Source organism: Nipponia nippon, unplaced genomic scaffold (genome assembly GCF_047370975.1).
Source record: "Nipponia nippon isolate SJK-2023a ecotype South Korea unplaced genomic scaffold, ASM4737097v1 scaffold_2, whole genome shotgun sequence".
In the NCBI taxonomy this organism is placed as follows: Eukaryota; Metazoa; Chordata; class Aves; order Pelecaniformes; family Threskiornithidae; genus Nipponia; species Nipponia nippon.
Window position 1 is genome coordinate 48,235,061 of NW_028262336.1, and position 27,476 is coordinate 48,262,536.

The 27,476-nt window shown below is 43.3% G+C and overlaps 1 protein-coding gene across 1 annotated transcript; it reads right to left on the reverse strand.

The window, feature by feature from the left end:
- GRPR (gastrin releasing peptide receptor) lies at positions 1 to 27,476 on the reverse strand. Its single transcript, XM_009476260.2, has 3 exons — positions 26,504 to 27,476; positions 8,353 to 8,704; positions 1 to 4,769 (listed from the first exon to the last, which is right to left on the reverse strand). Exons 1-3 carry the CDS (start codon positions 26,920 to 26,922, stop codon positions 4,377 to 4,379), a joined length of 1,164 nt encoding a protein of 387 aa, XP_009474535.1. The 5' UTR covers positions 26,923 to 27,476; the 3' UTR covers positions 1 to 4,376.

Sequence of the window (27,476 nt, forward strand, 5' to 3'; positions counted from 1 at the left end):
CCATGCATAAAACTGTAATCTTTCTGTTTTTTAACTATAACATTTTTTCCATATAAATCAAGCTAATTGGGAGAATCAGAATTACACATATCAATAACAGATTTACTGTTTTATTGTTAGGTAAATAGAAGCTTTTTGAATTATTTTGTTTGTTTATTTAAAACAAAGAAAAATTCATTACCTTATATATTATTTGGTGTTTTTTTCAGTAAAATAAATATTTGTGTTCAACAAATATTTCCATAAATAAATATTTGTGTTCAATAATACAATCCTTCCTTTCCACCATGTGACATTTTTTCTTGCTTACAACTCTTGTTGCCATGCAGCAGAATCAGACACCTTTGATTTTTCATATTTAAACATTTCCTAAAAGGCATTACTCGGAAACACTGCAACACAAATGTCCCTTATAGGCAGAGCTGAAGAACTCAATCCTTTACCTGGTGTCAGTATTAGAAAGTTCCTATAGTTTTTGATTCTTTGCAGCGATTTTCCAAACTTATGAGAAATCATTTTAGAGCCAAACTGCACTGAATAATCGTAAACTAAAGCAAGAACAGCTGAAAGCTGTGATTTACTCAGCGTCTTCATCTCCCACCATGTTCAATGGGAGCAAAGGGAATTCAGGAATCTCAGAAAATTCAAATTCCTAATGAAAAACAATGTTTCATCCTATTTAATTTCTCCTCAGAAAGCATGGACATAACTCAGTATGTCCCTGTTAAATATTAGTTTCGTATTTCACAACCAATTCATCTAACGTCAGCTACATATTTTTAATAACCCTCTGACCTGTAGTACTTCTGACCCGGGACAAAAGCATAGCTGCACTGTAGTAAATAGCAATACTCCCTTGGTGTGTAACATACAGCATCCTGACCCAGGGACCATTCTTCCCCCACCCACACCCTGCAGCTGGTTGAACATAACACAACTGCCGTGTGTCGGATGGGAGAGAGCAGACCGAACCCATAGGGCCATCTGGTTCAAGGGGAATTTCACGTGTTTCCAGTTTTGGGGGAGGTCTATGTGGACCACAACTGGAAAATTCCTCAGCCTCCCAGGAGTCAGGCATTTCAGGGACGCTGTCTTTCAGAGCCCTGAAAGGCAGCATTTCCCAAACAACGTGGTCTGAGATGCCACCACAACATTCCCAGTGCCGGTGGAGAGAGCCAAGCTGAGAACTGGGGTGCAGGCAACCCCAGGGTCACAGCCAGGGGCTCTCCCCATCGAGGACCACAAAGTTCCCAGGACCAGGCAGTATCTGAGCGCGCGGCTCTGGAGTTGCCTGCCAGGGCAGGGGTTTTATCTTGGGCACTTTGAAAATTTATCAAACACATGAAATGCTGCAGACAATGCTCCAGGTTGAAAGAATCAGCGCTGCGGGTGTGCCAGCAAACACCGAGATAGCTCTAGATAAGGGATTAGACTCCTGCAGCAGTGTAAAGTACATTGTGTTTTTGAAACCAAGGTAATGAGACAAGGAGTGAGAAACAAGAAACCAATTACAGCTACAAATATTTCAATTACATGTTGGGTTATTTCAGAAAACTTTCTTGAATCTTCCTTCCCTGACCTCAACTGCTGCATTGAATATTTTCATTATTTCAATACCAGGATGAAATAGAAACAATTCCAACCTCAGATTTGCTCTTTCTATGGTATTAAAAAATGAAGGCAAGTTTGTGAAATACATTCCAAAATACTTTTTGTAAGGAACCTTTTTTCGATGGATTTTTTTTTTTTCACAGAACTGCCTAATTGTCTTAAAGATATTAAATGGGGGGCAGGGATCTGAATAAAATGAAGAATATTAATGAAAATTTACATCTCATCTGAAAAGGTTTGGTCTAAGTTGCTAAAAATTAGAAGAAGGGGTAGGTATCTTAGATTCTGATGAAAGGATTACATTTTGCATGGAAGTCCTCCTAAATTTTTGCCTATCAGCTCCAAAAACAAAGAGAAAAGGAATACCGAGCAAATTAAGCAATGAGGCTGTGACACATGTGGACACCTGCAGCTGCATTTCTGGAAAGCACTTTCCAGATCAGAGCCAAAACCATCTTTTCTGTCCTTGGAGGAGTTGCTAGCTCTGTTAGGAAGAAAAGGGTAAAATCAATAGCACTTATTTAATTCCACGGTGCCATATCTTCATAACTCTCCCGTGTTCAAAACAGCATCTTTCTCAGGGAGGCAGGATCTGTATTCAGCTTAGCCCTGAGGGAGCTATAGCAATGCTCTTTTCCCCATATTTATGATTTTTTTACATCATAGCTGTGCTTTCCCCTTTCCCTCAGAAACAAAACTTCAGAAACTATTTGAGCCTCTTGTAGAGCAACAGTAATCTGGTGTGCATTACCGAACAGGACACGTCACATAGCACAGATGGTGTGGCTGCTGTTGAAGTATGCAATTCCTGCTTGGCTTTGATTAAATTCTTACAAGGCTGAAGAAAATATTTAGTAAAAATATCTCAGCCCAGGTAAATTTTTCTCATTTTGAAATGACATAAACAGCTCGATACTCGACCAAACTCTCTGAAATGGTCACAGACTGGGATTCTGGTACCGTATGTGGCTTCATGTTAAAGATCAGGGAAAGTGACATTCTGCTGAAAATTTTAGCAAACGAGGACCTCATATATCCCAGAAAATTGAAATTAATGCCATAGCTACACAGTCAGCTAAGCAAGGGAATTGACTCAGCTGTAAAATAACCCCATCACATTAGCTTTCAGGCTGATTGGGGTGTGGGGGCACTCATGCCTGCAGGAGGGGGTGACACAGGTGGTGGTGCCCAGGGATGGTGCGGGGACAGGGCAGGACTGCCCTTAGGAGCACATCAGGGCGGTGGTGTGGCCACATCCTGAGCTCACGTATCGCGTGTTGAGCCTCACCCCGAGGGCACCACTCTCAAAGGCAAAATCAGTTAAAGTTTTCAGAGCTCTGCCTTTGGCATCGCAGCCCTTTTGCAGTCCCTGGAGAGAGCAGTTCCCACCAGCATCCCTGGGCAGCCGCAGATGCAGGGCTGAGTGTTTTTACACTGCACATGGACTTTTTCTACATTCACAGAGAAAGACCAACACAAAGTTTTACTGGCTTTCATTTCTCTTTTGCCATGGTAAGGAAAAGGATCATCATCAAAGAGGATGACGGCCATTAAAAACTCAATATTCTGCTACAGTGGTTAGTTTATGGCCTCATTTTGCAGCAGCTTTCTTTATCAGGTGTGCGGCTTCATTGCCTGTCCTATAGCCCATGCACTTCAAGAGTTTGTTATCTGCAGGACATTGTGCTCCTGTTTCCAGAATAGCTAGTACCTGGCACAGGAACTGCTCTGGAGTGAACATTACAGAAGACCTGATTCTCCAAGCTGTTAGCCAGTTTCGTCTCCACAGATTTCTGTGAAAAGAGAAGGATAAAACTTGTGGCTTGGAGATCAGACCTTGCATTGCTGATAGTTTTTACCAAAAAACTAGGGTATTTTACAAAGCACTACTGCATGAAAAATAGCTGTGCTTCATCTTCTGTTAATTGTCTGCCCTTAGCCAAACCCAACCAAAATTTTGTGATACCCCTTAGGTGATGAAACATTCCTTATCTCACACCTTGAAGACAGGAAGAGCAAAATGTAATGCTTGGAAAATGTCCTGCTGTCTCCACAACATGGCAAAAGCTCACACATTTGAAAACTGTAAACATATTCCAACTCACATTTATTCACGTTACTGCTTTCACATTGATGTGGTGCAAGATACTGCTCATTTCAGATGGGGTCACTGACATGCCCCAGTAAACTCTTGATAGCTTTTATACCATGAATTAATACTGTACTCAGAACATTAATAAATACTTGAGAAGTCTGTAAATGACCTACACTGAACTCCTTTGTGAAAGTAATTACCTTATTTAAATGGATTTATTTTGATGTCAAAATATATTATACCATGAACTGCTGGATGCAACTGTTCTGACAAATTTTGTGCACCTGGTATGGACTTTGTCACTGCTGTAAGTCTGCCCGAGTTCGGGATTGAGCAGAAAGTGATGAAGAACCTGCAGAGCCAAACTAGATTTGATCTTAAGCAGCTCACTTTGCTCTCAGTAAAAGCAGTGGGTCTTGAAGCAACGCAGCGCTTCCCAGGGAGCTCCTGTGGGCTGGTGCTCAATGATTTGCTGCTCCAGACATGCCTCAGCCCATGATGAAATGTTGGATGCTTCAAGGTCCTCTGAGTTCTCATCAGACTTCCTCGCATGCACGTGTGCATGCATGCGTGCGTGCGTGCGTGCATGTGTGTGCTACTCACCATCCCCATGGAGGAAAATGAAGCAGCCGTGCTAGGTGTGTGATGCAGCAGTCCATGACTGTGCGCTTTAGACATAGCCTTCATGGCAGACGTGGTTGCCGTTGATAAGGCTGAAGGTGGCCAGGGAATGGTTGGTGCTCTTGAGGGAGGTCATTCGTGTGGTGCTCCTGGCCATGCTCTGGGACCGGATGAGGAGGCGAGCTCTGCAGCAAAACAGCTGGTTGTTGAACTGCTTCCGAAAGCTTTTGCTGAGCAAGTAGAGAGCAAACGGGTTGACACAAGAGTTAGTGAATGCCAGGATCCGAGCGCAGATGCTGGCAATGAAATGCAGCACTGAGGTGTCCACCTCTGAGTAGTGGTAGGACCGGTATAAATAGATGATGTGAGTGGGAAGCCAGCAGAAGGCAAAGAGGCATACAAAGACCAGTACTGTCCTGGCCAGGCGTTTACGGGATTCAATCTGGAAGAAGAAAGAGAAATGCAGATTAGCAGTTATTCCTAGCTCAGACTAGTAGCTAACTATTTTGCCTGGTGCTGCAGCTTTGGGGCCAGCACGTGACAGGCAGCACAGCCAGAGCAGGGCAACCTGGACCTCAGGTGAACATACAGTCAAGATCCCTCCTTGTGTCTCCTCAATCCCCTTCCCCTAAAACCAAATAATTCTGAAAATTTATTACATAAAGGAGTAGTCTTTCCTTTCCTGTTTAGAGATAAAACTCCAATGGTTTGTCACTTTGTAAAATCTCAGCTCAGGCAACAAAAGCGTGGACATCTGCATTAGTTATCCACACATAATATATAGATGATCTTATGCACTTTATATATATTAACTTATTATTATTACTATTATTATTATAACTATTAATTATGGGGTAGCGGTCTGGGATATTTCACAGAGCCCAGAGGCAGGACTTTCTGCCTTGGGGCCATGTGGTATATGTACACAAAAGTGCTGCCAACAGCTGACGGCCCTTAGAGAACAGAAGGAGCCCTCAAAAGCCAAAGGAGCCAGAGACACTGAGGGATGAAATTCTGTACTTAGAGAAACACCGAGGCAGTGGTGAGGTGGACACTTCATCTGAAAGAGCTGGGGCCACAAGGAGAAGGCAGTATGGGGTGAACAGATGGATGACCACCTCTCTTAGCATAATTTGAGCTTTGTCAGGGAAAGGTGCTTTTACAATGTCAGCTAGCACACAGTATAACCTTCATGCAGACAAGCCACACTTCTGTTTTACTTACGTGTACAGCCTTGGAGTCAACCCAAATGTATTGCTTTAACCAAGGTGAGCTGAGGTAAACCGTACCTTGTCTTTTGTCCACCAGTGCTGCACACTAAGATAACAATGCCACTGAAAAACACATCTTTCTTCCTAACAAAGGCAACAGCCATGATGGAGGTTGCCCAAAAGGAGAGGACAGACCTGCTGAAATACCCTGTTCCCTGAGAGAGGTTGAGCAGCCAGAAGTTTGCAGGCATGCAAAGTGTGACATTGCTGACTTTTCAGGGCTTCGTAATGTTCTCCTCTCTGGTAATCCCCGCACCCCTTCCCAGGCACTCTAGGGAATTCGTTGCCACCCGCTCCCAGTATCTGAGTATGACCTGAATGGCCTGAAACCTCCCCTGGCGCTGCTGCCCTTGCTTTGCCCTGGTGTGGCCAGGGTGCCTGGCCAGGCTCCCAGGACACTTCCCCATCCTCACTCCCCTTCTGAGCTGTACAGGTAAATCAAAACTGAGCAGCTCACACAGGCTGATCTTTTCTCAGGACAGCTGCAAGCAAGGAGTAGGCAGGAGAGACCCGACAAGCCCATTTTGACTTTATTTTTTGCTCCTTTAACAGCACTGACTGAAAATCAGCCAGTGAGCTTAGAAAGGATTGACATGTACCAGATGATAATGTCTCCAGCAAGCAGGCTGAAAATTAAATCCTTTGCGAAAGGGCTCTCCTTGGCTAAACCATATATTCTTTTTAAATGTATGCTTAATTTGATATAGGGCTATTGAGGCCACATCTGCACTATAAAGAAAGGAAGCAACGCAATAAAGAAATCAATACCAGTTATCTCAGATGGAGACCTATAGCTCCTGAATGCACTACAGGACGGGAATGATGGACTGATGGTGCTAGACTGCAGCCTGGCCTTTTGCTTTCTTTAGAGTTCTCTCCCCAAAACCAAAGGGGGAAAGGGCTGCTTTTACTACTCACTTTATTGTCACTAATCAAAACAGTCATCGAATCAGCAGAAAAATGCCCTGCAGGGGAGAAAGATTTACACACATTCAGAAGGGGAAAAGGATAAGGATTTCAGGGATCGCACATCATTTAACGGGCAGAAAACACAACTTTCCAGCCCTGCTGTTTCACCTTAGCACCTGAAGGCTATGTGAGATGACTACGTTAGGTCAGCCTAAGGTGCAGATGTCAGCTGGGTGCAATTATATGAACATTTGTTCAGCTGAAGAAGGGCTTGTGTCAGTTTAGCTTAGGTTGAAGCACAGCTCAGTTGAAAGGAAGAGGTAAGGTAAATAAGGTAAATACATCAAGGTAAATAAGTTGTTTAGAAACAAGTTACCCTGCTGTTGCTTTCTTACTTGGACAGTGTAAGGCTCAGATGCATTCAAATTTAAGCAGTGACCCGAAATACCCAGTTGCTCGTGCAGGATTTGGATTTCACCCTGGAGAATACTCTTTTTCTCTCCAGTTGCTTACAACAGGAGCAGTCAAGAGAAAACAGTCTCCAGCTGAAAGGCTGGAGTTAGGTTGGCCAAATCCTGGCTAAATCCCCTCACTTGGTTCAGGACTCGCACATTTTCAGCCACACATTTTCAACGAGAGCATGAAACTCACTTGAAATACATGGGTCCCAGCTGAGCCAGCCCGACCGTGAGCTCTGTGGTGGGACAGTTTGGGGAGTTTTATAAAAACCCCCACTCACGAGTGAGAGTAACAGAAGTAAGTCTTCTTTCAAGGGTACAAAGGGAAGTTAAAAGACTGCATGGTGTGCTTATATAAATCAAAGACCGTCTTAAGGTGAAACCTGAGGCTATCAGTTATTGGACCAGAAGAAGAATGACCAGTCTGGCTTATTAGAGGGCAAATAGCAGGTGGACAGGTTACTCTGTCCAACACCACTCCCCTCCAGAGACCCTGCAAAAGAGGCATTTTGAGAAGGAAAATTATAATGACCAAAGGGTATAAGGGAGGTATAAAGCCAGGACTTTCCTCCTGAGATTCCCCACTGCAAAGATCACACCATGCACAAGGCACGTCAGCGCATCTGTAAGGACCCCACACTGTCCTGCTCTGTCCTCCTTCCTGGGGACCCTGTGCCCACCACCATCATCCTCTGGTCTCCACTTCCCCAGTCCCTCTCTAGCCTGTACTGGTTTCTTAACGTGGCACAGAACCAGTGGACAGGAGCTGGAGCCACGGTGAGCGCAGGAGGCATCGCCCCTCTTGCAGAGCAGCCACGCACCTCCCACTCTGACCGACTGGTGCTGCTGACCCTGGGGGGCCCTTGCAGAAGGAGCTTCCCCCACCTCCACTCCCCCATTGCTGTCTCCCATTTGCTTTTCAGTCCTGGGGACCAAATTACAGAGCCAGCATTTCCCTCTGCGTGAACAGGGACCGCTTCGCGGAGCAAGGCTTTATCCAAGGTCCTCTCTCTGACAAAGCAACTTAGAAGTTTTGATTTGCTGCTGTGTCACTCTTCAGCTTCAATCTCCAAGCACTGTCCCCAGGTCTGCCTCTTTCCCTGCATCCTAGTCAATATCTTCCCAGGCTTTGGCATGGGTCTCCTGCTGTGTTTGCCATGGCAACCACCCTGCCAAAGTCTCTGAACTTAGAAACACGAGAAGATGCTTTAACTGTTTAGTGCTGTGCCATGGCTTGTTTCAACAATTTAAATTCTTTTAGACCACTTAATCTATTAAAATTAGCACAACAGGTGCAGTCTGCTTCAGTGTATATTTGCCTGAATGCACACTCTTTACTCCCAGATTCACAGGGAATGTGGATTTTTGAAGAAAGTCAAGTCTCTACCTGTTTCCTCACGTGCACGTTTCCTTCCACGGGGATGTTGTAAGCACTCCGGATCAAATTCTTAGCAATGAAATAATAATATACTGAAATGACAGATAGGGGAATGATATAAAAGATCAGAAATGATGCCATGGAGTGAATTTTGGGATGCAGCCCATCAGAATGTGGGTAAGGAGCACAGCTGACGAAGGTTTTATTAGTCCCTTTGTCATGGAAAGGGTGCAGATCTGAAAACACTGCTTCAGGGATGGCAAGCAACATGGATACAATCCAAATTATAGCAGCTCTCACACAAATCTTCATCAGTGCATGGGATGCTTGGATCTCCATTGGCCTTACTATAGCTTTATACCTAAAAAAAATAAAAAGAAAGAAATAATTTATTGACCACGACACTCAGACATTGTATTTTTACTTGTCCCTTCTATTTAGAAAAAAATTCCAGACAAAATCTTTCTTTACTCAAGACTGTGAATTTTTTTCTGGTATTTTAAATTTTGATGTTTTCAATAGATTTTTCATTTTAAACCAGAGCCACCTGTCATGGGTCCATTCTTTTTCATGTGTATTGATTTAATTTCATTTCATTTAATTTGTAATAGACCCAACAAAGCATGGTGCTGCCTGACATTAATATATACGTATCCAAATAGCATTAAGATAGGAAGTGCAATCACAGATTTCTCTTCAAAAGCATACAGCAGTTTACACCCCTTCACAGAATAGTGCCAAAAGAAACTGGATTGAGATTTTGCTACGTTTCATTTTGAGCTGTGAGTATGCTGGCTTCCTGCAAGCCAAATCTTATGTTTTCTCAAGCTACAAAGAGCATGTTGCCCGCTTTAATTGCCGTTTGGTGGTGTAGCTGGCAATTAAGAGTTGTCCATAACTCAATGCATCCAGGCTAAGTAGCCAGAGCTGCTGACTTTCTTGAAGAAAAAAAATATTATTGTTTGCTATGCTAGATATGTAGAAGACTTTGATTTGCAATTTTGTCTTTTATGATTTCAGCCTTTCAGAAAATTGTACTTTAGAATCCAAGAAAATGAAAGAAGCAAACTTATTTGAACCTGATGTGTGTAATGAGAGGACCAGAAAACAGAAGAGCTTCATATCTGCTGGAGCCCTGCTCTGGCAGGAGCGTACACTCCAAGTAAATCACAATTCACAAATGCGTATAAGGAACACAGTAGAAAAATAAAAGATAATTAGGAAGGAATATCTACAGGTTTCATAAGTTACTATTTAGGATCATTATCATAACAATTACAATCTGTTGGATGTTTTTTCCAGGATCTACCTCACACTGCCCATGGCCCATTTGGTTCCTTGGTCACTGTCAGCTTTCTGGGGATTGATGGGTGCCTGGGTCTTGGCATGGCAGGGTACATCCCCCTTTCTCATGTGCCTTCTCCAGAGTTCATTTCTCATCTCCTACCAGGATCCCGGCTCTTTCAGCCAGCCGAATTGCCACTGGGGCAGGAGCGGAGGTAGCAAGAATAACGCCCTGCCTGAGAGCAGGGAGCACGCAGCAGTGTCCATCCGCCTGGCAGCCCAAACCAGGGACACTTCATATATGCAATTGATTCCCTATGTACTGTAGCCTGCATTATCCTAAAGCTCAGCATTTCAGAGGACTCTATCAGTCCTGTACTGTTTTAACTGGGTAACTGCCTTATTTGCAGGATAAGGACACAGTCAGCTTCTAGTTATAAGCAATACCCTGTTCAGCACGCCTACCCTTTCCTTCTATGTACATATGTATATGTGTGTACATCTGTGTGTGTGTATTTTATACACATACACATATATTTATATGCATATATTTTATATATATGCATGTATATACATGTATACATAAGTACACACATACTTACACTTACTTACAATTATTTATATTTATTTTTATAAAGACTGTATCTGGACATCTTGTCATTTGCAGATGTTTCTTCATATAATCCCACAGGTGTCTTGTGTAGATGATGCTTTCTTTAATGCACTGCAAACACCTTGCTCAATAGTCTTCTGTTTAACCACTTATTCTCCAAGCTCTCCAGCTCCCCTTTATTCCCACTATACAGCTGCAGAAGCCAGACAGTATTTTTCAGGCTTGCTTAGCACCTCTTTAACTTGCAGTCTGAAGCTGGGAATTGAGTGGTGTCCTACTACAAAGCACAATCTTCCAGTACAAGATCATCATCTCAGGTGAAGAAAATCACAGCACTTAAATATGATATTACGACTATTGCAGTAATAAAAGGGAAGAGCTAGGCAGATTACTGAAACAATGTAGCTGAAAGCTCAATTTATAGTCTGATTCACCAGCTATAAATTACTGACAGAAACACTAGCTAACTGAACATCTTCAGTAAACCCTAGGGAAGATAAATGCAAAAAGAAATTAATTACATATCAAGGTATTAATAAATTTAGTTAATTCAAAGGTATTTCAGCAGGTGCTTATTGTACACTTATCAACATGGCACGTTAGCATAATTATTTCAGAGATTTTCTTACACAATATAGCCAGCTGAGAGAATATTTTCCAGGATTAATTTCCAGTAACATGAATGAATTGAAGAATGCAGAGAAAGAGACATTCTGTTTTAGGGAGTAGGGAAAGTCAGAAAATTAATCCATTTTAACTTATTAGTACATTTTAACTAGAGATGGCATTCCAAACTATAATTTTGAAAGAACAGAACTAGAAATGGCTAAGAATGCTGGCACAGATTATGAGGCATTTAGTTTATTTTTTAAAGCCTGCTACAGCAGATACGAAAGAAGATCTGCGAGATGATTTTCTTGCAAGGGGCTCAGTGAAGACCCAAATCATAAGGTCAAAAGCACAAAAAGATAAAACACAAAAAACAAAGCTAGAAAATAGTTGTTGAAAATGTAAGTTCTCAGATGCGGGAACACAGGTAGATATTTTCTTAAGAGCCTGACAATTGAATCAAATTATTTGCTGACTATCTGCACGACTTCTTTGATGGTGGGCTAATTTATTCAAAAATCTTCAGTAATCTGTGTTATCCTCTCAGTAGTAATACTTAATTGATCAGTATTGATCTGGTGGGAGTCTCCATTTCCAGTCACCTAGCCGATGCGTCGATGGGTCTCTCCTCAGCTTGCATCTCAGCAGCTCTACTCTCCCACACCAGCTTGGGTTCTGGACAGCAGCTGCAGGGGCTCTGTGCAAGGGTACGGCAGGGCACACGTGAGCGATCGGAGCCCCGGGCCGGGGCTTGGGCTTCCACATCACTTTCCTGATAGGGTCAACCCTGGATTTTATAATTTATTTGAAATTTCTGAAGAACTTCAGCAAGGTAGACTGGATTTGAGCAGCAGCTGGTCCTGTTTTTCAGCATCTGTATTTCCAGCTTGTGTGTCAAACAGTATTTCAAGCTTTCCACAGCTTTGTCCTCTGCAACTTCTTTTTCAATGAGTTAGCCTGAGGCACGTAACTTTCCCATACTTAACATCCAGCACTTGGATAATCCAATCCACTTTGAAGGGGAGATTGATGAATATATACCTCAGTGGAGCCACGGACTGAGGTGGCCAGCTGAGTGAGCCCTCATGCTAAGGTCTTAAAACAGCATTATTTTCAACCCATGCAGTAACACAGGCTCTGAGAGTACATGTCACATTGCATGCTCAACTTGTCTGCAGTAGATTCAGACATGGCCCTGTATTTATCACCTCTGCTTGCTCTCACATTCAGTCTCTAATTATTGTTTGATATGACTTTTTTTTTTTTCCCAGCTGAACTCCTTTCCCAACCCGCATTTAAAGAAATTTTTGGAAAAGATTAAAAACCAGAGGTATGATTCATGTCCTACAACAAAGGCCAAAACTTAAAAAGAAAAATATGCCTTCTGAAGATTCAGTTGAATAAAAAATGATACGGTCAAGAACTTGCGTCAACTCCAATCCCTCTCCAGTTGTCAACCCAGATGAAAATGACTGGGTTGCCGATCTGGTAGGAAATATGAAAGAGATGCTGACCTTTACTACCGCTCAGTCTTTGAACTTCCTTGTTCCCACTGTGCTTGTGAAGCAGCAACCTGCCTTGTGCACAGCAGCTACCAATGACCTTCTGGCCAGGATGGATGCCAGTCATCTTTGTGTCTCACAGTCTTGTTCAAAGAAGCCCACACAAAGAAATTGCACATAGGGCTATCTTAAGAGCAATTAATATAATCACAGTTCATGAGGCACCATGAGGATTCACCCTGTAGGGCAATCCTCCCCTCCACTGGCCATGGTGGTGCTGTCCCTCTTCTCCAGATCAGTCTCCAGGCCTCCAAGATGAGCCTGGTGAGAGGGCTGCTTCAACCCAGAATGCCAGAATCCAGTAACATATTATGCATGATCACTTCTTAACCTAATCCCCAGAATTCATTGGGGATTGGTAGGAGCCCACAGAGCGTGTGCCTCTCCATTGAATCATGGAAAATGTCTTATATACATCTCTTAGGATCTCTGTCGTGCTCATTGAATAGTTGTTTCTCACAATTGAAACTACTGAAATGAACATAAACCACGAAAATGTGACACACAAGGTTTTTCTGTGGTAAATACTTTTTCCACTGAGGTTAATATGCCAGGGAAACTGGAAAACTATGTCATTATCCTTGTGTTAATAATAATGTAACTAACAATAACACCACCTAATGTATTCTAAAACTGTGACTATGCAAACATTGGTTAATACAGTACACTTAGCCCCAAGGCTGCAACTTCATGTATAAACACAGAAGTAGCTTTATCATGAAAACGAGTTACAGATATACTCTTCAAAGACACAGATCGAAATAAGGCCCCAAATGGATGCCAAAGTTGCCTAGATGAAGCTTCTCTGCTGGTGCAAAATATTTTAGCCATCTTTGTGGTCCTCAGCTGAGCCAAGAAAATACAAATCAACTGAAGTATAAACAGACTTTGCTCTCAAAGCCATATTGCCTATACGTTCCTAAGCATAGAGATACGAAGGGTTGCAATTTTGCTCTCACAATGGGGAAGAAAGGACCTTATCCCTAAGGCAGCAGCTCCAGTGAATCCCTCATGTTTTTTTCCTGTCACCTTCATCCACTTACTTGTGCCCGCTACAACAGCCACAAAAATTAAATTAAAACAATTAAAGCATGGGAGGAAAATCAGATGTTTCCCTTGGATTGTAAACTGATTTAGCTCCATACGTCTCACTGTCTGGTTTTTATTTTATTATGGAGCATAACTTTATGCTGTGTGGCGAAGCTGGTGCTGTAGGCAGCCTTAGCTTGCTTCCCTCTTTTATGATTGCTTTGTATTAATACCTTTCCCCCCTCCCTTATGTCAGCAATTAAAGCTAATATAGTTGGACCATACAACAACCCTCATTGTATATCTGGTAGGTATGGGGTGCAAAAAAAGAGACATGCTTTTTTAAGCTGGGAGATACCACCTTCTTCGGTGTCTTTACAAGTGGTAGGTCAGTAGATCTTAATTTCAGCCAAAATAATTTGTGTCCTCTGTAATAACTGCAGTTGCTGCCAGTGGCAATGGGAAACAAACACCTCTCCCTCATGGCAGCGAAGGCAGCTGGTCACACAGGTAGGTGGCTGTCGGAGGTGTTCCTGGTGACCAAATATGACAGCAAGGATTGTAAGGCAGCTATGTGCTGGCCACTACATCCCCCTCATCTGTTGAATTCCACTTAATAAGAGGCACTAGGTTGATTTCAAAAATCTTTCTCCCTTACTTTTTTCAGCAGGAGGAGTGTGGCAAGAGAAAATGGCTGAAATAGACTCTGTCACAGAATACTGCCCTTTTTTATCACAGTCCTTCCAAGCATTCCTATCTTCCTGCAGCTGAACCTCATGCTTGCAAGAAATACACAAAGAGAAAAAAAAAATCCTCCCCATCCTTCCTACAGGGAAACGGGACACTGCCCCTCCAAAATAAATTTGAAAGAGTACTTTAGAGTGAAGGAAAGTTTCCTCTAAATAGTATCATCCATTACTATGTCTTACACTGTTTACATAAAACGATCCTGGGCCCCACTCCTGAATTTATATTATGGTTTAAAAAAACAAGTGTGTTAAAACCTGTTCAAACAAAATTTCAGAAGGCTTGCCCACCCCTGCTTCATTACCAACCCCACTGTTTAGACTGCATCAGGCTGGTGGAAAGATTTGCCATATTGCTGCTTTCTGTTTTTTCTCTGAAGTGAGAAATCCACTTATAAACTTTTGAATCTGTTTAAACTGAGCTCTATTTTCAGATGTTGGGCTAATGTGAACCTGAAACTTAAATAAAAAAGCAGGGATTAGTTGGAATGAACTGATATCTTACAAAAATAGTCATGTAAATTACTGTGAAGTGAAAACGCTGAGTTCTTCCCAGCTCTAGAAAATGAGCTCCTGAAATTGCAACCACTTCCTATTGTAATGACGAAAGAACTGCCTCTCGGTCAGCACGTCCCCATATTTCTTCTGTTCGCACCTGTAACTGAAAGAGGGAGAAAAGATGTGCAATTCACAGTTCCTCTGATCCCCAGTCATCTGCTCCCATTTATAAGCTTAATGTGCGCACATCGATTTGGTCTTGGCCCATGAAGAGACTAAATGAAAATCTTCTCATTAAAATTTTGTAATTATGTTCTACTAGTATCACTTTATTGTTTTGCCCACATAATATGAAGGACTGGCTCAATTACCATGCAACAAGCCTCAAGCAACAGAAAAAAAGTTGATGCTATGCAAAGACTGCATAAATGAAACATGTGTAGCCTTGTTGAGTGTGAAGGTCCACTTGGAAAATAAAGAAAAAGTCTTGCTAAGAAAAAATTTATGAGAAATGCAATGCCCCAAACTTTCTTTGTTGTTTCCACCATGAATGTTATGAATATTTATAGCTCTAAAGACAAATAATTCAATAAATCCACAAAATTGCTACGCTGTCTAACCCATCAACACACTCCAACAGTCTATTCTGGGTCTATCTGCTTTCCGCATACTTAGTTAAGATTATCATTATTATGCATGATTCTTGAATGAACATCTGTTATTAACATCTTTAGTTTGGTAAATTGCGTATGGGCACAAAGACATCTCTAATGGGCTAATCTTTTACATACATTGGCAGGTACTGCCTACTTTCTCTCTCTTTTTATTAATTAACATATAAATGGAAAGAAAAAGGAGGCATTGATGGAAGTGGCATAGTTCTCACTTTTTGAAGCACATGTTCAGATTTCAGTCTGTATACCTGCATACTGCTACATCATCATGGAACCTGGATGAATGGGAATTTCAGTCCGGGGATGACTAAGGTCAAAATTGAGACAGAGTGTTTTAGAGACCGTGGAACTGCATAACACATTGGGGAAAGAGAGCTTAAAGAGTAACCTTTTGATAGTGGCTGTGCTATTCCTAACCATGACCATCTAGAGCATAAAATATTTCAGAAATTAACTATACATATGGAAAACAAAGGATGTAAAGGTTACTGCAGGAAATAGTGGGAGTCCCATGGATGGTGCTTTCCTTACTAGAAAGACTCCCATTGCACCCAGGGTGCTTATTCCCTGTAGGTGATCTTCAGCCAAGTCTCTGAATGAAAGCCTGATCCCAAATCAAAGATTTCACTGGGGCCAGCCTCACAGTTTGCCACAGTCCTTGCAACTGGATGTGAGACCTGCCGTCTGAAGGAAGATGGGGACCCATTAATTTAAAAACATCCTTTGACTTCCAAACCAATGATGAGTTCCCCCGCACAGCCAATAGCCCAGTGCCTCGGCACCAGCTAATCACTGTGCACCTTTCTATGTGCTCAGCGCCCAGTACAGGCAGACGGATGTGCCCATGCTCACGCTACGTGATGCCGGATCACAGCCTGGTGGAGCAGCTTGCTGGTGCCGGGGTTGCAATGCAGTGTGCATCCGGAGCCGAGCTGGGAAGGAAGGTGCTGGCACCTGGGCCACAGGGCATGGGAAGGAGCAAGCCCTGATGACGCTTTCCATCCAAGGCTTTGCTGTCTCAGCCCAAGTCATCAAGGTTGTCAATGGCGCGGGACCAGGGGCTTGGCACACCTGTAGATTGAACTCTTACCAGGGCAACTAAAGCTGGGGCTTCAGACACAGACCCCTCATCTCACTACAGAATCAGCCTAATTTCTCCTGAAAGCACCACCTTTGGTGCATAAAAACAACATCACTGGGTAACCTAAACATGTGGCATAATTGCTGGATATCTCACAGAGCCAGTTATAGAAATTCATTGGAGTTTCTAAAAATGGTAGTTTCTCAACCCAAAAAGTCCTGCCTGTGATGTGCAATAAATCAATATTGTACCTTGTTCTGACAGAGAAAGAACAGTTCATCATTGACCTAAAAATTAGCAGTTCCTTAAGCTATAGCAGCCATGGTGTGCTTATCTTAATTTTGTGGAAAGAATAAAAAGCCATATATATATGTATATATGGAACTTTAGAGAAGCAGGTTTCCTACAGTTAAAAACAGCTGTCAGATCAACTGACTGGGAACATAAATGTAAAGAAGGCATGCTAACAATACATTAGTAGCTAACCCCCAGCCTCCTCCCTTGTCTCCCCCACCTTGCCCTGAAAAAACTGTGCAGGGCAAAAACCTGCCCTGAATAAGAGAAAATGAAGAGTCATGCTAAAACCTCAAAGAAGTAATTAAAAAAACTGATACACAACAGATGGGGAAAAAAAGCAATATCTGAGTTTAAAAATGTCGGTGACTGATAAGGGAAGCTGGAGGAGCCAGCAAAATATCAAAGGTCACTGTGTAACAGACAAATGTGCATTTTTTTAATACATCAGGAACAAAAAAAATCAGTAAGTCAGACATACACGTAAATGGTGAAAATATGAACAGTGATGAGACAAAGTGAAAATCAATGACTAGATATTTCTCTTTAAGATCAAATGTGGAGGAGGTATCTATACCATGTGTGCAGTGGTATAGAAGTAGCAGAAAACTTGTCAGCTGTATTAAAGAATACGTGAGCCAACATCTGCTAGCACAAAACACTTTCACACCAGCAGGCCTGAGTAATTTACACTTAGGAATATTAAAGGAACCAGTTTGGGAACAACTGGTGTTATTTTTTTTACAAATCTTGAAAAAGTGGAGAAATTCCCAAGGAGTGGCTCCAAAGTTGTGAAGTTCAGAAAGCTGGTGGATTTCTCAGGTGTGACCGAGAAAACTGCAAGAATTTGGATTGCCCAAGGCCAGTTGTAGACAGAATCATGGAGAGGTTAATCCTACTAACAGATGATAATTTATATGTCTCTCTTGTTTAATGCATGCCATACATTTTTTTAATTTTGTCACAACATTGTAGGTGATGTAAAAGGTGTGTGGGCCATGCTGGCGTACATGGGATGCACAGCCTGCATGGGCACATTGGCATGGGTGACTGTGCATGTAGATATGTACATGCGTGTGCCAGGGCACTCATGGTCCTCCCTCCCCTATCCATGCTCATGCAATCCCAGCCCCTCTCCCATGGGACAAGGGTTAAAATTAGGAGTCCTGGCCTGAGAGGTGGAGCCGTGCTAGATGGGGACCCCAAGCCCCATGGCCTCCCCAGCAGCTCTTCAAACATGTAGGTAAAAAGGTAGCAGTGCGTGGAGCCATTTCTAGCTTGGGTCCTGGGAACCTGCTCTAGCTCCAGTGTTATTTATTGCATATATCAGCTGCCTTGAGCAGGATATTAAACCTTTGCTGGGAAAGTTTGCAGATGACACAGTGGCTGACCAGACTGTAAAAATATTGTAGAGTCATTGGGATAAACGGCCACAGTCTAACAGAAGCCATTTTAACTCAGTCACGTATAAAATAGTATATCTAGGCCTCAAGTGAGCAGATTATGCCAAAAAATTGGTGAATCTTTCAAGGAAAGAGGAGACCAAGAGAAGACATTGGAGTGTCTGTTCTGCATGTGACAAAATGAGATATCCTGTGCCATTCTCACCGTGTCATGGCTTTAGTGTAATCAGTACCTGAGCTAGCTAGTATAAATCTAAGTCAGTTATATGATGCTTAAGTCCTTTCTGTGGCTTCAGTAAACATAGGTGTCACAAGACCACCACCTCCATATGAACTTTCAGTTGCATGTTGGGGCTGAAGAGTCTAGTGCTATCCTTGACTTCTGTTATCGTAGAATCACAGAATAGTTTGCGTTGGAGGGAACATTTAAAGGCCATCTTGTCCAACTCCCCTGCTGTGGGCAGGGACATCTTTCACTAGATCAGGTTGCTCAGAGCCCAGTCCAACCTCACCTTGAACATTCCAGTGATGGGGCATCCATAACACCTCGGGGCAACCTGTTCCAGTGTCTCACCACCCTCATCATAAAAAATGTCTTCCTTATGTCCAATATGAACGTATCCTCTTTCAGTTTAAAACAGTTGCCCCTTGTCCTGTCACTATAGGCCTTGGTAAAAAGTCTCTCTCCATCTTTCTTATAAGCCCCTTTAAGTATTGAAAGGTCACAATAAGGTGTCCCTGGAGCCTTCTCTTCTCCGGGCTGATCAATCCCAGCTCTCTCAGCCTTTCAGTCATGCTATTAGTTAGATTATTATGCAGTGCTTAGAGGTCAGACGAATTTCAATTTGAAATATGACATAATTTCTAAGCAGTGAGGATAACAGGATGCCAGACACGAGGGGGACAGGGTGATATGTGCACCTTTGGTCTGATTACTCAGAAAGTTGCCTGGTGTCACTGAAAAGTTCTGTTTTAATCCAAATGCTATGAGATATTCAGCAGCTTCTGTGCACGGGTGGGGGCAAGAAGAGCTGCTGAACTGGATGGCTGGTGCAGTTGGTGCTGGCCCACCATCTGCATCTCTAGTTCTCCCAGGTCATTCGAACATCCATGACTAAATTTCATGCTTCAGGTCTATCTGCAGGTGTGAAGAAATGGTTTTGCCTCTCAGGGTGTTGTGGTACTGTTTTTCGTTTCGCCTCCCCATGGAGCTGCAGAGACTGGCCATAGCCGGACGGTGGGCAAGGACAGGATGGGCAGAGCTCTGGCAGCACTTCTCCCTTTGATGCTCCACAGTCTTCTGCACTCTGGTTAAACTGATCCCTAGCCTGGCGTCAGGAGGGGAGTTTCCTGCAAGGGAGTCCAGCTTTCTGCCTTTCGCTACAGCATAGCAATTGACTTGCTGCCTTTTGGTGCCTCACCACTGCGAGGGGCGCTGGCACCACCCTCGGTTTCTGCCCCAGGGCACAGGCTGGTCTTCTGGACACCGAAATCCCCTGCTCCATCTGAGGTCATATGCAGCAGGAGGTGTGGGTGTGAACTGAAGAGCCTGCTATGAGCAGGAGCTCGGACAGGATCTCTCGTGTCTTATGTGGTATGGGGTTAGGTGGCACATGGGTGCAGAACAAGGCAAGGGGACTCAGCAGGGCTAGCGCTGGAGTCTCTTTTCAAAAACAAAAGGAAAACAGGTTATTGCAAGGGTTGTCTGTGAGCAAAGTGGCTACTGGATGTTTCACTGCATATACAGGACAGGCTGTGCCTGCTTCTCCTTTTTCAGCTCAACTCCCTTCTACTCTTTTCGGCGAGGCTGTTGTCCAAATCTGAGCGCCAGTACTAACGCCTGAGCTGATGGGACCACCGTGGGCTCGTCTCCCTGCAGCAATGCTGGCGCCCCAGCCCACCGCGTTCAGTCTGGCACACAGCCGGCAAATTCTCTGCAGCCAGGCGCTCTCCTTAACGGTGTGTACAGCACCTCGTATCATGAGACCATGACAACTGATTGGGGTTTTTAGGTTTTACTGAAATGTAAACAATAGGTAATCCAACTTTTCTTCCTTTTGATTGCTTAAATATTGACAGTTTCCAGCACATTAGCACTGAATCTAACCTCAGATTTGCACACCAGTCCCACTGATATAAATGGAGCTCAGATGTTCCTGGTTATAGAAGTGCATCTATTGTGTTTTGGCCATCTGCTCCGGCTAATCAAGATATTCAGAAAGTTTGTGCTGTTTGATCTCTTTCTCTTGGTGCAGACGGATGCAGGGGCTGAGGAAATGAGAGCTAAAACCAAGGGTGTAATGAGTGTATGTATTATACTGACACAGTGGCCAGCAACACAGGATCTAAGACTCTGTGTATCAGCTGAAAGAGATACGCGTGTCTCTCTCTGCACGCACCCTGTGCCATCAGCACAGGAAGAGCAGTGGCAGGGACACCGTGCCAGCGGTAAGGGTTGAGGAGGGGCTGCCTGGTGCTTCAGTGGGAGGGAAGGCTTTGGGCTGGGGTCCGAAACTCCTCCGATTTTCTTCCCTGGCTTGGAAGGACTGATGTTGTGGCTGAAATCATGTCAGCGGATCCAAAATGTACGTGTGGAGGTGTCATGCTGCTGACTCGCATTGACTGCATTAGAGGCTGTCTTGGTAGCACAGAGAGTGGCTTTCTCCACCACTCTCTCAAGACCTTCCCGAGGCTGCACAGTAAATTACAGCACAAGTAAATTGCCCCAAAATAGTGCCTTACTGACCTGAAGAGATTTCATGAATGGTGTGACTAGACTGCCCAGAATAAATTCATAACCACTATGGACCGACACTTTACAACTGATGGTATTGGGAAAAAAAGTGTCACTGTAAATCAACTCAACGGAAATCCAGTTTGGCTTTCTATAGCTTTATTTTAGGGTGGCACACTTCCCTTAATCCTCTCGTGGAGACATAATCCAGTGATTGTAAAGTAATACAAATGAACTGACATGTAGATATTACTCCTCCTCTGGTATTGTACATAATATTAATAGTAGGGGCTGAAGACGTCCAAATGACAGAAGAGTCCATTCAACAAAGATTTTTGCATATTTAAAAGTATCTTCCTAGAAATTCTGGATTTGTTTCTTTCTTCCCACCACTGTTTTTTTGGGAGAGAGGGTTGTTTGAAGTTTTTTATTTCTTAGATAAACAAACTGTCATATGAGTTCAGAGGAACATCAAAAGTTGTGGTTGTGACCCACTGCAAGGGACCCAGCATCTAAGCACTGAGGTCAACATTTCCAAAGTTAACATCCTCATTTCAGGTCTCCCACATGACTGCAATTTCTGCTGTCTGCAGCTGGTCTTACCAAGGTAAGCCACCTAACCTCACAGGTAATGTCACCCCATGAGTCTCACTACACCGTCACTCCCTTCCACCCCAGGCCAGCAGGCAGCTCTGGCTGGCAGGCATTGCTGCAATGTTCCAGCACTAAAATCCACGTAAACCAAGGTGCTTAAAGTAAAGATGCTGCTCGTAAACGCTAATTAAGCTTTACACTTACTCTGCTGTGTGCTTGTAAAAACAGCATTACTTCAGGAAGGTTTCACTGCATGAGCACCAGGGCATTTCGATTTTTTACAATGTCAGCAAAACAGTGGGGAAGTATGATCAGTGCTTGACAGCTTGGGTAATTCAAATGCAAATGTATAAACCCTGTCAGTCATGGGAGAAACAGTCAATTAAATAAAGACATTTCCCATGACAAGGGCAATTAAATGAGCTGCTTTTCCTCTTGCTGTGCAAAGATTTTCCTTAATTTGCTGTCACTTGCTGAGCCAGCCTTGGCTTTTCTGCCTGGGGTAGAGACCCAGGTGTGACTGCTCTCACAGGCACCTCTATACCCCTTTCCCTTGCACCAAGGAGGAGGAGGGCAGGCGAGTGGGCAAACCCTAACTCCCTCTTTGCTGGGATGAGCTGAAGAAATCCACTGCCTCGACAGAGCAGAGCAGCAGGGCGGACAGATGTCCTTCCCCTGCCAACGTCATTTACAGTTCTTCTAAAACACACAAACATGCATACACATGCATCGACTGCTTGGTTCCTTGCTCTTGTATACTCAGCCCTGGCGCCTTATCACTCATGGAGGGTGGCTGTAAGCACACCACAGGCCTTAACCCTCTCCTGGTTGCTCTGCAAATTTGCCAAGCTCGCAGGAAAACAGGTTTCACAGCCAGCTCCCACAGCTCCTGCAAACGCTGCTAGACAGATGCAGCTTCCCTGCAGCCAGTGGAGCAGTCCCACAGAAAATCAAGTTCTAATATTGTTAACTCTTTTTTGCCCTTTCTCCCATACTCTCTCAAATAATTTAACTTTAGCCTGACACAATCACATGATTGTACACAGACCCAATCTAAGCAACTGGGGATCCTTTGGCTATGCCCTACCTAAGCAAACCTGTGCAGGCATGCTCATCTGCATCCATATGCATGCAGAGCACCTTGCAGGCTGGGAGGCTCCCACTGCAGGAAAAGCTGAGATCAGCAGTTTGTCCCTCTGTTTCTCCTTGAGAAAAGTTTGCAAGTGAGCAGTCAGTCCTCCAGACAACCACTAGGTCTTGGTGGGTCAAACCACTGAGAAGCTTTAGCTGCTCTATGGTGGAGGTTGGCACCAGGAGATCATAGAAATGGTATTATTAACCCTGTCTAACACATGGGAAAGTGGAAAAGGAAAGAATACCATGGAAAAGAATGGCAAGAATGGAACTGTACCTCAGGAAGGTACACCCTTGTGCCCATGATGTGGGCTGTGCAAAAATCTATTAAAACTGGGCCACTCGTCTTCAGAAGGTGATCCAAAGCAACCAAGAAGTGGCTGAGGTCACTTGGCTTGTTCAGCTTGGAGAAGAGAAGGCTGAGGGGGGACCTCATCACAGTCTACAACTTCCTCAAGGGGGGCAGCGGAGAGGGAGGTGCTGATCTCCTCTCTCTGGTGAACAGCGATAGGACACAAGGAAATGGAATGAAGCTACGTCAGGGGAAGGTCAGATTGGACATTAGGAAAAGGTTCTTCACTGACAGGGTGGTCGGTCACTGGAACAAGCTCCTCAAGGACATGGTCATGGCACCAAACCTGTCAGAGTTCAAGGAGCATCTAGACAACGCTCTTAGTCATATGGTTTAGTTTTAGGTAGTCCTGCAAGGAGCAGGGAATTGGACTTGATGATCCTTATGGGCCCCTTCCAACTTGAGATATTCTATGATTCTATGAGATGATTTGTACCATTGTTGTAACATGTAGCATACATGTTTCACCCCTCTCTCATGTACTGTATCTACCCATCACACCTACCCACTGCCTTTCATCTCGTGTTTTGATGACCACCTCTTTGGAAACGACCCTGTTGTATCACACTCCAATGCTTTTCTTTACACAGCAGATTTCTGATCCCAGAGATGCCAGGTGTCTCTAGGCATCACAACAACACCTTCAGTAATGTAAGCAGTTGTTCCCACTTGCTTTTGTCAATTGAAGAACACGGGAACTGAAGGGTTTTTATTATTTTTTTTTGCAGAAGACGAATTATAGACAAAAGGTCTGTGGTGCACTGACAAGTCTCCCTTCCCTTGGAGACAGTGCCATGTGATGCTATTCACAGCAGAAGGTTTAGGAGGTTTTTCTCTGCCATGGTCCATGGCTCAGATTCATGAGAACAGGGACATTCACATTCCTCATGTGAGCATCTCAGGTAGGGTTCACATCACTGAACATTAGCTGTCTCAAATATGGGCATCTAATCTGTGCTAAACAGCAAGGTTTCCTCTACACCCAAGGAGGGAGCTTGACACGGTGATTTATCCTGTCTCCTCTGGAAGCATCTCTCTCCATGGACTAGGGGACGCCTTGCTCACCAGCATTACCTGCTGGACTCCTGAGTCCTCGTGTTACCCTGCTCTCACCACCATGCCCCTGTCTTCTGCAGGTGTTTCCCTGCAGGGCTGAGCTGCTGCTCAACCTTCGTGCAACGCCACGTCTGACCTCGGAAATGGTTGTCTATGAAACCACCCCAGGTGCCAGTCTCAGCATCTCCCTGCCCCAGGGGCCACAGCAGGGTATTGGGCTGCCAATCCCTTCACAGACCCAGGCAGGCATCACCATGCCGGTCACAGCCAACTCTCACCTTGGAAGTTTTCCCTGCACATTTTAAGTTTATTTTCTTAATGATTCTGACATGATTAATAATGCGTCCTAGAGTTCAGGGTGACAGTTTTAAGAAAATAAAGGTAGACTAACAGGCTGTGAGCTGACGAAATATAGACTGTATTATTTTGTAACAAAATTATCCCAGCACTGTTGTTATATACCAAAACAGAAACTTCAGTACACATAATTGATAAGGTCCATTTGTGGTTCAATGCACAGCATTTAAGATTCATAGATCTAATAAATGTAAAAGTTTTGTTATTACCTCCTTCTGCAGTGGACAGCAGATGCATTAGAAGAGGGTAAAATGAACCCTTAAAAATGGGAACATAAAGTCTTTTCCCACAGGCATGCCTGTCTCCCTTGTAGCCAAGTGGCATTGAAAACCGTGGTAACATTTGATTACCAATCCAGCATGATGGTTAACAGGATCCAGATAAAGCTGAAGCTGAGAATTTAAAGTCACCAAACCCCAAGCTTACCACAGCTGCTGTTTTCTGTTCTGTTCACTCACTTCAGGGAAAAAATGCTATTGATGTGCTGCTCAGTAAAAGCACTTGCAATGTTTACTTTATATGTGGCACGTGATCAGATAGTAACAAATCTCTCTAACATAATCTTCTTCATGATGCATTTTTCTTTTCCTGCTAGTCTTTAAAACAACTTACATTACAGCTTTGGAAAGATGAGTTTCCTGGAGAAATGCTTATTATTTTCCTAACATTTTCCTCAGAGCAGGTTGGGGGTCCAGCCACCATATGAAATCCAGGAGTGAAAGCATAGGTGGTCCTTTACTAGAGGATTTGTGCGCTTTTCCTATTCTCCCAACTCTTTTAGAGCAAATTGCTAGAAGAATTTTGTCTACACGTAGGCCTGTTTGTCATCTGCTATTGGGGCAGACAGTGCTATTTTTATATGTACACCAACGTGAAGGAGTTAATAAACATATTGACCATTCTGTCTCTGAAACATTATGGAGTCATCTGCTTTCATTGAGACCACATACTGTATATTGAAATATGTTTATGAACTACCTTGAAAACTGAACAAAAATAGTCTGATGTTTTAAAGTAGGAGGTTAGGAGGAGACACACAGAGTGGCATGCAAGGGACTACCGAAAGCAAACCTAGTTTCACTTCTTTGTGACCAAGAACTACAATCCCCAGGTCTTCTTTGAGCAAAACAAAACTGAAATAATTTTTCTCATTGGAAATCTTAGTACTTCTGTGAGATTTTATACCTTTAGCATGATGACAATGTATTCCTTAATCTCTTTCTGAAGCATCCAAATTAGAAACAAAACATCCTGGCTTCTCTGACGTACATAGGAGTTTCTATAAAAGCCAACAGTCTGATAAATACTTAAAACCTTTCCAGAAGGGTAGGCTTCATCCTTCCAAATAACATACATATTAAAATGTCTTTTGAATTTAAATCTGAATGCTCTGAGACAGTTTTCCAAAGCCTCACAGAAATCTAAAATAGAGCTGGCTTATTAGAAGCATATCATTTGTTAAAGTCAAACTTGTTTTCACATGTTCTAAAATAGCATAGCTATTACTTGTTATTTTTACCAAACATTATTGGAAGATAAAGTTTCCGAACCAACAGCACAAATCAGTTTTGACTGGATAAGGGACAAACGGTTTAATCAAGGGAAGTATACTGGCTATAGTGAACTGAGATGCCTGGCTTCAGGCACCTTCATTTGAACATTTGGAAAATATTTCATGAAATATTGCCTCACATGTAATTAGCCTTAAGGAAGCAAGCCACTAGAAAGAATTGATTCTAACTGCACTTTAAATTGCTGCTCCAGTGCCTTCACACTTCATGAAATATGGATCAATTATCTTTTTGGCAAATATGAACATGCTAGCTTTTAACAGAGCTTCATTAATGGTATTTTCTCTCTCTGGTCTTTAGCTTGATCTGCTCGTGTTTTTCTTTTAATTAAGCTAGACTATTAGCTAAACTGCACAAATTTCGTTTAGCCTAGACAAAGTATCCTGGGTTCAGTCTGCATCCTCCTCAAGCTGTGTGCTCATAACCACCAGAAATTAACTGAAGTCGTTCTTTTTCCCCTCATTAGGTTAAAAATATACTTGTTACCTGAAAATACGCATTCATAATCATGCATTTTATGGAGTCACAATTATGCAGACTTCTTTTCAAGGCTACAGCAGCCAGCTTACCTGTCAGCCGAGAGCGCAGTGAGAGTAAAGACTGACACCCCTACAGAAGTGAGCTGTATGAAGGGGATAAGTTTGCATCCAGTTCTGCCGAACAACCACTCGTCAGCAAGGTACCTGCTGGCATCCACAGGCACGCAAGTCACTAAAAGCAGCAGGTCTCCCAGAGCCAAACTGGAGATGAACAAATTAGGGACATTTCTCATGGATTTCACAGTACAGAAGATCTTAATCAAAGTGATATTGCCAATAAGGCCTATCAAAATGATGATCCCGTAGATGGTGGGGATGGCGTAGAGGAACGCTGGGTAGAACCAGTCGTCACCGAGGAGGGAGAGGTTTGCACTCTGGTTGACAGAGATGTTGTAGAGAATGAAGTTATCTGCTTCTAGGTCTAGCAGAAGGCATTCTCCAGATGCCATTGTCCTACCTTGCTCTTCTCAGAAGACAGCTTTCTTTGAAAATCCTCAAGTAAACTTCTTGCTGTAATTTTGCTGCTGCTTGCTGGCTTTAAACAGTCAGAAGAGTTTAAAAGTCATATCACTTTGTGACACATCTTGACAGTAAACAAACCAAAAAGCAGCTGCAGCTTGCTCAAAAGTACTGTTTCCATAAGGTGAAAGGAGAACATCTTTTAGCATAGTTTGAATCCCGAAACTTGCTTTTTCCTCGTTGACTTGTCTCCCTGTTAGGTATTCCTGAGCTCTGGAAGGCCATTTATCAAATTCAAAGACCAGTGAGTGGGAGGCATTTTCAAAATCAAGGCTTGTTAAATTCCCAGCTTCAGGTCTGCCGAGCAGAACCGAGTCCGAAACAAGGGAATTACAAAAAGCAAGAACTTTTGGTAGTTGCTGTCACGCTGCATTGCCAATCTCTCCCGGCTTTCAGCACCTGCACTCTCCAGCTGGATTTAAAGTGAGGAAAAAGCAGGGCTCCGCTGACGGCTCAGATCCTATAGGCAGGATCTTCTGGACGT